Source organism: Nymphalis io, chromosome 1, assembly GCF_905147045.1.
Source record: "Nymphalis io chromosome 1, ilAglIoxx1.1, whole genome shotgun sequence".
Taxonomy (NCBI): Eukaryota; Metazoa; Arthropoda; class Insecta; order Lepidoptera; family Nymphalidae; genus Nymphalis; species Nymphalis io.
Window position 1 is genome coordinate 10,395,282 of NC_065888.1, and position 12,708 is coordinate 10,407,989.

The 12,708-nt window shown below is 30.5% G+C and overlaps 1 protein-coding gene across 1 annotated transcript in view; it reads left to right on the forward strand.

Annotated features, from left to right (window-relative positions):
- The first annotated feature begins 341 nt into the window (after window positions 1-341).
- LOC126776328 (neuronal acetylcholine receptor subunit alpha-10-like) overlaps window positions 342-12,708 on the forward strand; it is a 45,713-nt gene continuing 33,346 nt past the window's right edge. The window contains exons 1-2 of the mRNA XM_050499202.1: window positions 342-409; window positions 10,168-10,307. Of these exons, the coding sequence (XP_050355159.1) occupies window positions 358-409; window positions 10,168-10,307 (192 nt within the window). The 5' untranslated portion in view covers window positions 342-357. The remainder of the gene's footprint in view (window positions 410-10,167; window positions 10,308-12,708) is intronic.

Here is a 12,708-nt window from a genome sequence, read left to right on the forward strand (position 1 = left end):
CTGCTCCGCTGACAGCCGCCCGTTTTGAACACTCAAGCTACCTCTACACGCACCATTAAACATATTTTACGAACGCTATAAACAATTTATTATTGAAATAATAATTTTTTGCGGTATTATTATTTGGTATTATTTTTAGGTGGTGTTATAAAATCAATCTTGCAAAAAATAAATTTTCTTATTTGACTATTACTACTTTTTTAAAATATGAACAACGAAATGCTGTTATTTTTATTTACTTTTTTGTTTATTAATATAAACTAGTATATATTTAAGCAATATCATGGATTTTATTTTAAGTAGAAGTGTGACTGCTTAGGCAGACTAAAAATGTTGTTTGTGCTTTGTGTAAAAAAAATGCGATACTGCTTTTTCGCGGTTTTCTGGATGCTTGCATTATTTTGGAAAGGTAAGATTTTTCATACTTATTTATGTATGTATAAGAATCAAGATCAAGAAGAAAGTTTAAGAATCTTATTGTACTAATTTTCTCTTAACAAACTGAATATTTTAAATACAATTTGATTTTACTTAAAAACCGCTAAGTTAAAATGGGACAACGCGCTAAGGTTTATTAAAACTTATTTTGTGACAAAATGCTCAAATTTATAAAAAATAGATAAAAATACTGAGTTATACTTGTAAATCCTTCCGTAACAGCCTGTGAATGTCCCACTGCTGGACTAAAGGCCTCCTCTCTTCTTTTTGAGGAGAAGGTTTGGAGCTTATTCCACCACGCTGCTCCAATGCGGGTTGGTAGAATTCACATGTGGCAGAATTTCAGTGAAATTAGACACATGCAGGTTTCCTCACGATGTTTTCCTTCACCGTAAAGCACGAGATGAATTATAATCACAAATTAAGCACATGAAAATTCAGTGGTGCTTGCCCGGGTTTGAACCTACGATCATCGGTTAAGATTCACGCGTTCTTACCACAGGGCCATCTCGGCTAAATAAATCCTTCGAGCCGAAATAAATTATTTTATTTTGCTTTGAACAATTTAATACTTTATCATTGAATTCTATCAACATTCCTATGTCTACCCTCTTCAAGTCAACCTCATTTATCTTGTACATGGTATCTCCCATTATCTTTTTTAAATAATAACAAATAATTGATTATTTCCAATGATTAGTGCTCCCCCAGTGTTCGAAATTCAATCATAATTACTATTGAATATTTGAGAATTACTTAGTAGTTTTTTGCAAGATATATTTTTTTACTCTAATTTATATTCTTATCCATTACAAAGTAAAAGAATAAATGTACACACCATAAAGGATTATAAAACATATGAATACATTTATTTAATTGATATTTAAAAATAAATTGTGGCATGTTATAAGTATCTTATATAAAGAATTTTTCAGGTTTATTTTAACTTCAAACGCCTACTATAATTAGTATTGATGGCTCTTGTTTGCTTGGAAGGTTGCTAATCATTTTAAAGTAATCTGAAAATATGGTGGTAATAGTGTAGTCGGACATATTATGTATATAAAAATATTAAGAGCATAATTAGTTTTTCACCCTAAGGCCCAAGTGTTCAACTGCAAGCGGAACATAGATGTAACAATGTACAAGCTAACACACGTCGAATATTTGTCATTGCTATTATTTATTATATTCATTTGATATTGTAACGTAATGGACGCAACTACTACAGATGACAACTTATATTTGAGAGATACTACAAAGCTTCTTGAAAGCTGTTTTTTTAAGAATCTAGTCAACTCATAAGCATTAATACATAGATTTATATATTTTACCAATGAAAGTGCATCAAAACCAAGCGTATCGTTTTAAGAACCTACTGTGATGCTACGAGAGTAACATCGTTTTTAGATTATTTTCTGTTCTAGCTTCTAATAATCTAACTTTATTAAAATGTATTCATCAGTTATGTATTATATTATTTTCAGGATTTGACAGTTGATTATGTTTTTTTAAAATTATTCTGTCCAACATTTTACAGAGTTGCAACTGTCGTCGTCACGAGCTGACAGTCCGCTTGTTATAAAAAGGAGATCATGTTGAACAATTTTTCAGTAATATTATTAAACAAAGTAACAGACTATAAATGTTCTAGTGCTGAGAAGGTATCTTATTCCGTCACACTGCTTCAATACGGATGACGGATGCGGATGTTCAAATCTATCTTTGGCTAATTTTAATTACAATAAATACATTATCATAAAAATATTAAAAACCCTACTTTAAACCCAATATCTACAATCAAGAAGAAACGGATATATATATGTCATAACCGCTAATTGCGCAATACTAGCTACGTGCATTATTCTCATTCTTTAAAATAAAAAGAGTACTATTTTTAAATAGTAGGACGAGACAATAAACTCATTTACGATTTTAAATACATAGTGCGTCGTCGACAATCATTGGGTGGGTAAAATTACGTTAAATACTGTACTTAAGCTAAACAACACAAACATTAAAATGAATGCGGGTAGGTCATAAATAAGTTTGACGAACGTAAATAATTTTGGTGCTAATTCATTTATTCTGTTTAAATTAACGACTTATACACATATATATATACTTATACTTATTTATACATCGTTTCGGGGGTTATTAGTTAAATAATTTTGTGTTTTCTTTACACGAATGTCAAAACAAAGATTAAAGATAGAGAAGTCAAAATGGTTTATAAGTTTAGACCATTTTTGAGTGAATCAGCGCGATTAAAACTTGTAGAATCCTTGGTTCTATCTCAGTTGGACTACTGTGATGACCTTTATGGTCCCTGCCTTTATAAAAAGACTGAAAGGAAAATACAGAGGATAAAAAATTCTTGTCTAAGATTTTGTTACAATATACCTCGATATTCGCATATTACACCTTATTTAAATTCCAAGAATATATTAAATATGAAAAATCGCCGTACACTTAAATTAAATAATATCACTTTCACCTTAAAATATCGTAAAATTCCCAATTATTTGGCGGATAAACTAAATGGCCTGAAACAAATGAATCCAATTGTAGATTGAGCCGAGTTCCGCGACTAGTACTGCCTAGACCACATTTGCAAGCATTTAGAGGTAGCTTTCGTTTCGCTGCTTCTAAGTGTTGGAACGATATCCCACCTCCGGTTTTTTAAGATTAACATTAAGAACAAATCAAAATGAGTTTAAGGCACAATGCAAGCAATGGCTTCTATCTATGCAAAAAACGCAATGTGTCTGGACAAATGTGTGTAACTAAACTTCAATATTTAATTGTTACTATGATTGTAATTTATTAAAACATATATCTCTATTTGTTTAAACATTTTAAATATATTTATTATTATTTTATTTTCATTTTTTATTCAATATGAAATATTTTCCTTTTTCTAGAATTTAATTTAATAAAAAAAAACCTCACTGTTTTAGTAATGCTTGCATGTTTTCTTTTTATTTTAGCCTATTGGGCGTGTTATAAAATTGTATTGACTTTTATTATTTAAGTAATTTTATCTTCTTTTACCTTTTACTGCTCTGAATGTAGCGTTTGTGTTGGCAGCATATGTACAAGGCGTAGACTGAAAAGTAGCCTAGCTGAGACTACGACCTTTTCACCAAATTATGAAATATGATATTATTAACTCTTTTTTATGGTTTTGTACCTTAATTTTTTTGTCTTTGTTTCTTTTTGGTGAATAAAGTTTATTATTATTGTTATTATAAGTCAGTGGTTAACTAAACAACGCTAAGTAAGGTTAAAAAACATAAGTAAGGCTGTAATTGTATTAATTTAAGGTACGTATACTAAAGCCTAGTTTCCCCTTAACATTACAAGCTGCTGACTAAATAGTTGACTGGGCTTATTGTGTACAATAGCTCGGGTTGCCTTAGCTGTTAACGTGATAAGAGTAGTGATGTGAGTTGTGTGAGAAGGAGAACTAGAATCCTTCCACGATTGACTAGGGAGCTACTGATGAATGCGTCTGAACGATGGGAGTGATGTGCACGATGCTGTTGAAGTTACTCGGATAATTACGCAATTGCATTGCTGAATAATTCATAATAATCATTAAAATATATTAAACTTTTTGAAACGTCTAACTTTCCTCGCAGCGTTTGGTGCGGATCTGACTCTATCTGTACGGGTTGATAAATGACAATTCAACCTGAGCTTTGAATCTAAAGTTCATAATCATTTTTTAATGAGACATTTATAAACATTTTCAAGCGTTGCGTTCGTGCTATTTTTCAAGTTTTTTTTGGGTTGTTTCGCTTCATTCATAATTGCGAATTTAAGTTATATTCAAATAACAATACTACTCGTAAAAGTCAAAAATTATATATATCTAAATTTACATCTTATATATAAAATAATATACCCTAATTATTTTATTTTTTAGGTAAGAAGGTTAGATGCGAAATACGATATAATATATAAAATTAAAATGCTTTTTTCAGCTACCAGCCCCGGCTTCAGACGGGTTGAATGTGGACTACATAAATCGTTTATATTGGAAGATATAATATTGCTCTATTGGTGCATCCATGTTAGTGAAACTCCAGTCTGCATGATTTTTATTCCTCATGAAGTATTCTTTTCATTGGTGAAAACCGTATGAAAGTCCGTTCGGTGGTTTTTGAGTTTATTGCGTTCAGACAAACTGACAGACGCGGCGAGAGGACTTTGTTTCATAATGTGTAGCCGAATTTAGATACTGTGGAATCCCGGTAAAAAGTACTTTGAAAAATTGGGAGCAACCTATTTTGTTCATGTTTCTTACAAGAAAGGACTTTATTGTAACGCTAAAATTTAATAATAACTACGAGAAAAAAATGTTTGTCAAAGAGAAAAAAGAGATTTTTTTAGTCTGATTACGGCAATCTGTCAAGAATATTAATAGCCTACAAAAAATTTGGTAATGGTATATTACTATGAAAAAATACTTAAAAAATGTGTTTAATTCATTACCTGGGAACTTTGTTGTTTACATAGTTTAAAGTTGTTTTTTTAATATCTTTAACATGTTACGTGTTAGTAAAATTGTTTTTATTTTAAAAAGCAAATGGAAGTATTAAAAAAATAAGTGTAGCAATACTTAAAATAATTTTCAGATTCCATCTTCATTACTTTCATTATGAACCACTTGTGTTTAATGCGATTTCATTAATAATTCTCTCAAGACGGAGAGTTAATGTTAGATTATCTATTTCTACAAGTAAATTTTGATTAGTATGTTTGAGTTTTGTCCTTTAACGTACTTTTGCATATTATTATATAACCTTAAATACTAGCTGCCGCCCACGTCGAGACTTGGGTAGGCATTAGGTAGCCTAAGTGTTAAATTTGGATATACATATATATAAGCTACTTCAATTCCATTTTTCGACATTTTTTTTCTTTGTGTTGTTTCGCTTCATTAATTGAGTAATAAGCGACTAAAAAAACATACATTCACATTTATAATATTATAATAAGCTTTAAGCTTTTTGATTTATTTCTGAATTTAATTTTCTGTATAAAATTCTAAAATACGTTTATTTAATATAAATCAACTTTTTACAACCCTAACACTAATTGATTGACTGACAACACAGTCTAAACCCGTAAGACTCGATATATCAGGAGTTCCTATGTAAAGCAGTTGAGAAGGACGCAACAAGCAGAGCAAATTTAACAAGCAAGTGAAAGTCAGATGGTTCCTGATATAATGACGATCCCATCGAGCACACGGCTATTAATAAACTGTAAATATATCTTTTTTTTTGTGCATCACGAAATAATGACTACGTTTTAAATCGATTTTGATGAAACTTTCCTATTTAGAAGCGTATGATTAGAGTTAAAAAGTTGTATATAGTTAATTTATTTCGCTTCCATGATAAGGAAAAATATAATAATAAGGCTTGTGAAAAATACCCGAGACACAAAATAAGGACTTATAAACTGAAATTTACGCGAGTACGAATTCAATGTTATTTTGACTATTTCATTTAATAAATGTATTTAATTTTAAGGCGTAGGCATCTAGCTACGCTTGCTTATAAGTCACCTAGCAATATCAAGGCTGTAGAATCTCTTGGGATTTTCGCACCCAGTCCTAGCAAGTTTAACCTTTAGATGGATAGAACAATTGAAATGTTAGTAGTAGTAGCCCTAAAGCAGTACACCCGTACTGCTTTAGGGCTACGCAGTACAATATTATTCAAATTTGTTTGTTACTTGGGATTAGTCGTGATTACGTTTGACATCTCCTTTCCTATAAAAAAAACACCACGCTACTTTGTTTCTCTATATTCGAGTCAGAGTATACATTTGTCAATTTCATCCAACACATATGTACATATTTCCGTTATGTAACTAAGCACAATTGCAAAAATTAAAAGTGAAAATATAGTGCTCCGGTACCAAAGATCATCATTTAAGATCCCCACGTTCTATTGACTAAGACATCTCGAGACTGACTGTAAAGACATTGTAGAATAATAAAAATAAAAGTGACATTTAGTACTCAATTTATTTAGAACACAAAATTTGACCATAATCGATTGCTAATAATTTTAAGGTCAGTATTGATTTATAGGTATGTTTTTATAATTATTCAATTTAGGTAATTATTTAATTTCTGAGGAAAAATACTGTTTCGAAGAAAACCACTCCGAATAATGTACCCAGTAAGCCTATACAACGCTAAAATCTTATGGCTAGCTGCACAATGGCATTTCAATGGGCCGCTACCTTTAATTATCCCTTCTATCAATGGGATCTTAGGGCATTAGAATATTCAGTTAATCAGTCAATAAGAGAATATGTATTACCCACAAAATATACTAATCTGTTTAACTTACAGCAATCTGTTTAATTTTGCTTTGTACAAATATGATTATTTTATAGGAATAATGGTTTTAAGTATATAAATTATTAATCTACATTGTCGTATATTTGTATCACTGTTTTTCTTTTAACGACGTATATATATATATATATATATATATATATATATATATATATATATATATATATATATATATATAATTCAAATATTATTGAATGAATATATATATATGATTATATATATATATATATATATATATATATATATATATATGATTATTAATGATTGGGTTAACAGAGTATAATAGAATATTACAGTATATAAACTATAGTACGTTCATAATATAACGTAATGGACACATGTTGCCTTAAGGGAAGCAAATGCTACAGCCAAGGCAAACATTGAGATGGAACAAATTCATCTGTGATTTATGTTTCGCAGAATATGATTTCTCTTACTTTTAAATAAATCTGAAATTATATTATATAGAAATCGGGATTAAAAGTAAAACATTATCTGTATTGCCTAGTGGATAGAATACATGTGATCTTAATCGAGGATCGCTGGTTCAAATGCGCATATGGTAAATTTATGTATTTGTGTCGACTGAAAACCTGCCTCATGTGTATTCGCTAACTCGCACCTGGGGTGGTAAAACGAATTTCCAAATTTTCGCTTTAAGGGAAAAACAGGCCTTTCCTCAGCAAAGGGACATTTTTACTTTTCAATATTATTTTAATTACCGAAGTATTTAAGCTATAACTTTGAAGATATAATTAAAAATAATTTTAATTAGGGAGCAGAGCGTTTTGTATGCAAAGCAAGTTTTGTTAACACTTGTAATAAAGTACTTTTTGCCATTTAAACTGACTTAACTCGTTCACCGCGTGTATATATTTGCGGCTTACAAATTATATATTTCAACTAAATTTTCAGCTAGAATAGTAAAACAAAGTAGTGGGAAGATCTATGTATAAATAAGCGAAGCTACAACAGTTCGGGTAATCTGTTTTTAAACCGATTTTCTTATTTTTTAATTGTTAGTTATTGACGAGTTTTAGTTACCGTTAACATTTGAATATCGTTCATGATAGCCTTTAGATCGATGGGCGTATACTAGTATAATTAAAAAATTATGGGTTTGATGACAACCTCATTAATGAGTCGTACATTTGTTTATAAAAAAGCAATATGAAAAAATGCAATTAGATATATATCGCAACAATGTGAAAATTAAACACAATCATTTTAAGAGTTTTTGTCTTAATTTCCATAAATACGGTCACGTTAATTTCAGAAAGTGCACTTCTATTTTCTCGATCGTTCCTACAATACCAGAAATTGCTAGTACTTAGTCTGATTTGAACGACGCAGTTTTTTGTACGAAATGTTCTTACAACACTTACTTAATGCAGTATAAGTGTATCCTTAATATAACTTCATTTAAACCTACGCCTAGCTATTTAATAAAATAAACATAAAAACTTAGAAGGTACAGTGTCAGGTTACAGTGTCTGTAATATGCTCACATACGTCATCTTAATGTATTCATATTACAAGCAGTCAAATATGGGCCGACAAGGATTTTTTAATCAAGTCTGCTACGTTACGTACAGATATGTTATGACTCTCAGATGTATTAGAATAATTGCAATAATACCAATTTTTATTGTCTCCTTGGCTAAGCTTAACAAGCTGCAGATCCCGAGGTCCTAGGTTCAAACCCCAGGTCCGGTCGATAAAAAGTTATTGGGTTTATCTGTTGAGTAATTCACAGTAGCAACTCGAAGTTTAGAAAATGGCAGTGTTAACACCTCTGTGCCTCGGAAAGCTTGGTCTTACAGCTAAACTCTCTTCGATCGTGTGAGACACTTGCTATTCTCCGTCGAGAATATCCGCCGTGACGGAAATCGTTTAGGACATCATCAGTTTTATCGTTTTTATATTATTTTTTATTTATTTGCTCATGACGAGATGGCCGAGTGGTGAAAAAGAAAAAGAACGCGTGAATCTTAACCGATGATCGTGAGTTCAAACCCAGGCAAGCACCACTGAATGTTCATGTTCTTAATTTGTAATTATAATTCATCTCATGCTTTACGGTGAAGGAAAACATCGTGAGGAAATCTGCATGTGTCTAATTTCACTGAAATTCTGCCACATGTGTATTCCAGCAACCTGCACTGGAGCAGCGTGGTGTTATAAGCTCCAAAACTTCACCTCAAAAAGAGAGAGGAGGCCTTAGCCCAGCAGTGGGACATTCACAGGCTGTTACGAATTTGCTCAAACGTAAGATTGTCCGCTGTAGCGGACTATATTTTCTTTCCGTTGTCGAATCTGATACTAAAAAATTATCACGTCACAGTAATTTGTCACGCAGCGTAAGAAATAGTATCCTATATGTGACAAATTTGTGTTTCAAATCTTCTTTTTGGATTTATTTATATTCGAAGGTTAAATTATTTCTTCCTTAAGCTGACGTTCATAAAACTTTATCACGTAATCTCAATTGTAATAAATGAACTTACATTTAATTTTGGTTTATAATTTTCATATAAAACACTTATAGCCTATTCTAATCACTAGAGTATAGAACTTGAATAATCTATTATATTCATTATGGATTCGCGAAAAAATGGCGTTTTGAATATCGGCGAAGTGATATAGTGTTGTATTATAAAAAAAATATATATTATTCAAGAACAGTTTATAGTGCAATCACATGGAATATGAAAGTGTAGGGTTTGTTTATATCTACTCGTTCTTTATTGGAATATGTTGGCTATAGTTTGGTAGCCTTGATTGTAAAAAAGTTGATATTGTTATTAAGGCTCAAGGTTTACTGCTTTTGTAAAAAAATATTCAACATTTATTATTTACACTTACTGAAATGTCAAATTTTACTTTTTATGTTAAACTACAATGTGGTTGATACGAAGTTTAGTATTTATTTATTAACAATTTTCTAAAGTTAAAAAAAAAGCTTTTCAAAAATATGTTGTTTGTAAACGTACTGCTTAATAATTATTATTATAAAAAAATCTATTTGAAATATTGTCAAAAATTTAATAGCTTAATTTTTGTTTCATGTACTTTACTGTTTCATTTTTCATTTCCTTGATCAGATATTAATTAATTTTGCTTTGATGCTGACGATGTGGATCGAATACACAGATTTTAAACCGATATGTCAAAAACAGACCTCTCGATGCGAGGTAACCCTCGGTTTGAGTGTAAAGATTATAACAGAATGCAATGAATTAAATATTTTTATTTAACCAAATCTATATATAAATGAAAAGTTGTATTCCTAAGACTTAAGAAATGGAATGATAATTAATTAATTACGCCTTATTTTTATACAGGATCCTGGTGTTGTGACGAAGAATACAATCTTATTAAACACCTGATGGACAAATATGACGCCTCAGTGCGGCCCGTGGAGAACTCTTCTCATCCACTCCTCGTGACCTTCGGCGTTTCGCTGCATCATATCATTGATGTTGTAAGTGCTCTCTGTTTTATACAATCAATGACTGCCGTAGGTAGATTGAAATCGAGCTTATCTAGAATTAAAATTCTTTTAGCTAGATAAATATGTGGTTCATGGTAAATGGAGAGTAATTATACAACACCTTACGTGACGTTTTACTACTCAAAATCACGTATAAATTACAAAGCTATACTGCGTTAATGTCTACAATTGAATCAAATTTTTCATTGGTGGATTGATAGTCTCCCTGAATATTTGTTAGATATGTGAGCACATTAGCTGTTACTACTTAGGTTTTCTTTTTTATTTACGTACACTGCGTATATATGTAGAATTTAATCATTAAGTTAGTTCGCATAAATAAGACCACATATCATAATGTGTGACGTAATGTGAGATTTGTTTCTGATACGCACCGCTAAGATCTGGAATACCCTCCCGACCTCCGTTTTTCCCACCACCTAATATGGGTACCTTCAAGTCTAGAGTGAACAGGTATTTTCTAGGCAAGCGCGCTCCATCTTAGACTGTATCATCACTTTCCATCAGGTGTGATAACAGTCAAGCGCTAGCTTATATATTAAATAAAAAAGATCACTATCGCGAAAAGTAATTTAGCGAAGAATTTAATTGAAAAAACACACAGTACAGTACAGATAAAAAATATTATATTAAACTAATTTTAAAACGATAAATCTACATTTGATTACGGTTAAAAAATATAAATATTTTATATTGTAAAATTAACTACTAATAAAAATAAATACTATTTAGAAAATCTAACAGTATTCATAGACACTCGTTATTATGGTTTGTTTATGTATATATATATCTATAATCGCAATAAAACTAATTAAAAATCTGTTAATGATTTTTCGGTAACTTGCTTACATTTAAGTTAATTAATTCTTCAAATTTCAATTTATTTATTCAATATCTTAACGATCTTAACTTTTACATAAAAAAAAGATAACATAAGTATTCAAAATAGGAAGGGGTATTCTTTAAACTAATTTTTAAACAATCTTCCTAAAAACTATTAAGTGATGAAATGCTCAAATCATTCAGGAGTAATAAAATAGATTATGTAATAGAAATAATACGGAAAAGAAATTTCACGAATAACTCATGTTATAATGTAAATATAATAATGCTCCGGACAAAAGTCCTAGCATATAACGGAGATCGTTACTTATTTCATATAAGTAACTTATTTCATATAAGTAACGATCCCCTTTATATGCTCCTGAATAACGTCAGAGATCACGAGGGATTCAATTAACGGATTTGGAACGGATGCTGGAGAGAAGAATGCGATTCAGATTGTATTAAAAAATATCCTACATGATTATTTTGAACGTTATAACTATATTAATACTAAGAAATTAGTTTGCTATATATAACCTCTTTTTATACATATATGGTTGTTATTAGCGACGATGTTAGCCGGTGCAACAATTCATGTAGGTTTTTTTTGTGGTGATAATGTTTTAGTTTTTATCAGTTACCCTCCTTTTATGTATTTTTCACGGTTTCCTGGATTGGACGCTGAATTTAACTGCATAGACAATAACAGGTACAATCGCATACTCTATATCTGAATTTAAAATCTTGCCACAATAGTAAAGAGGTTTTATCGTAATTTTTCTTTTTACCTATAGTCTATTAGTAGTCCTGGACTAGCCCAGTGGTATTGGAGTTGAATTCAGAATTAGTTTGGGCAAACTGGAAACCGTTTTAATCCTTTAAGTATGGGTCCCGAATTAACTTAACTTGAACTAAGTTTCTTCTACAGCTAGTTGAGCTTGAATATAACAAAACAATACCTCAAAAACAACGATACCAAAAACATTATTCAGACAAATGTTATAGAGCTTAAAATTGTAAATACTGTATTAAATATCCACACATACCATCATCATTGAAACTCTAAATTCATAGGTCTAATATTCTTACGCCCACTTCCATCACCTTACACTCTTCTAAAGTGTAGGATCGCTACAATTTTAAGTCGGAACCGGTCAAATATACTTTGATATACATAGGTTTTTTTTTAATTTCATTAATTATAAATACCCCACCACTTACAATGTAATAAGTATTGTTTCAATTATGGTTACTATTTTTATTAAAATAACGATATTTATGAATGTAAAAGTATAACGCATCCAAATAAGTTTGGGTCTTAAAGTCTGCCTCGTGTCTTGTAGATAGGACAGACTATACTATGAGTTACGATTTTTTTATTTACCTATCTATTGTTCCTCTAGACTCGAGATTCTAGTGCTATCCAAAAATAAAATACTAAACTTCAACAATGCTACCAGTTGTTTTCACAAAATAAAAATTACGTAGCTTGCAAGAATTTCGGAATAAGATTTGATCAAATTTAATATTAATACAGATTAAAGGT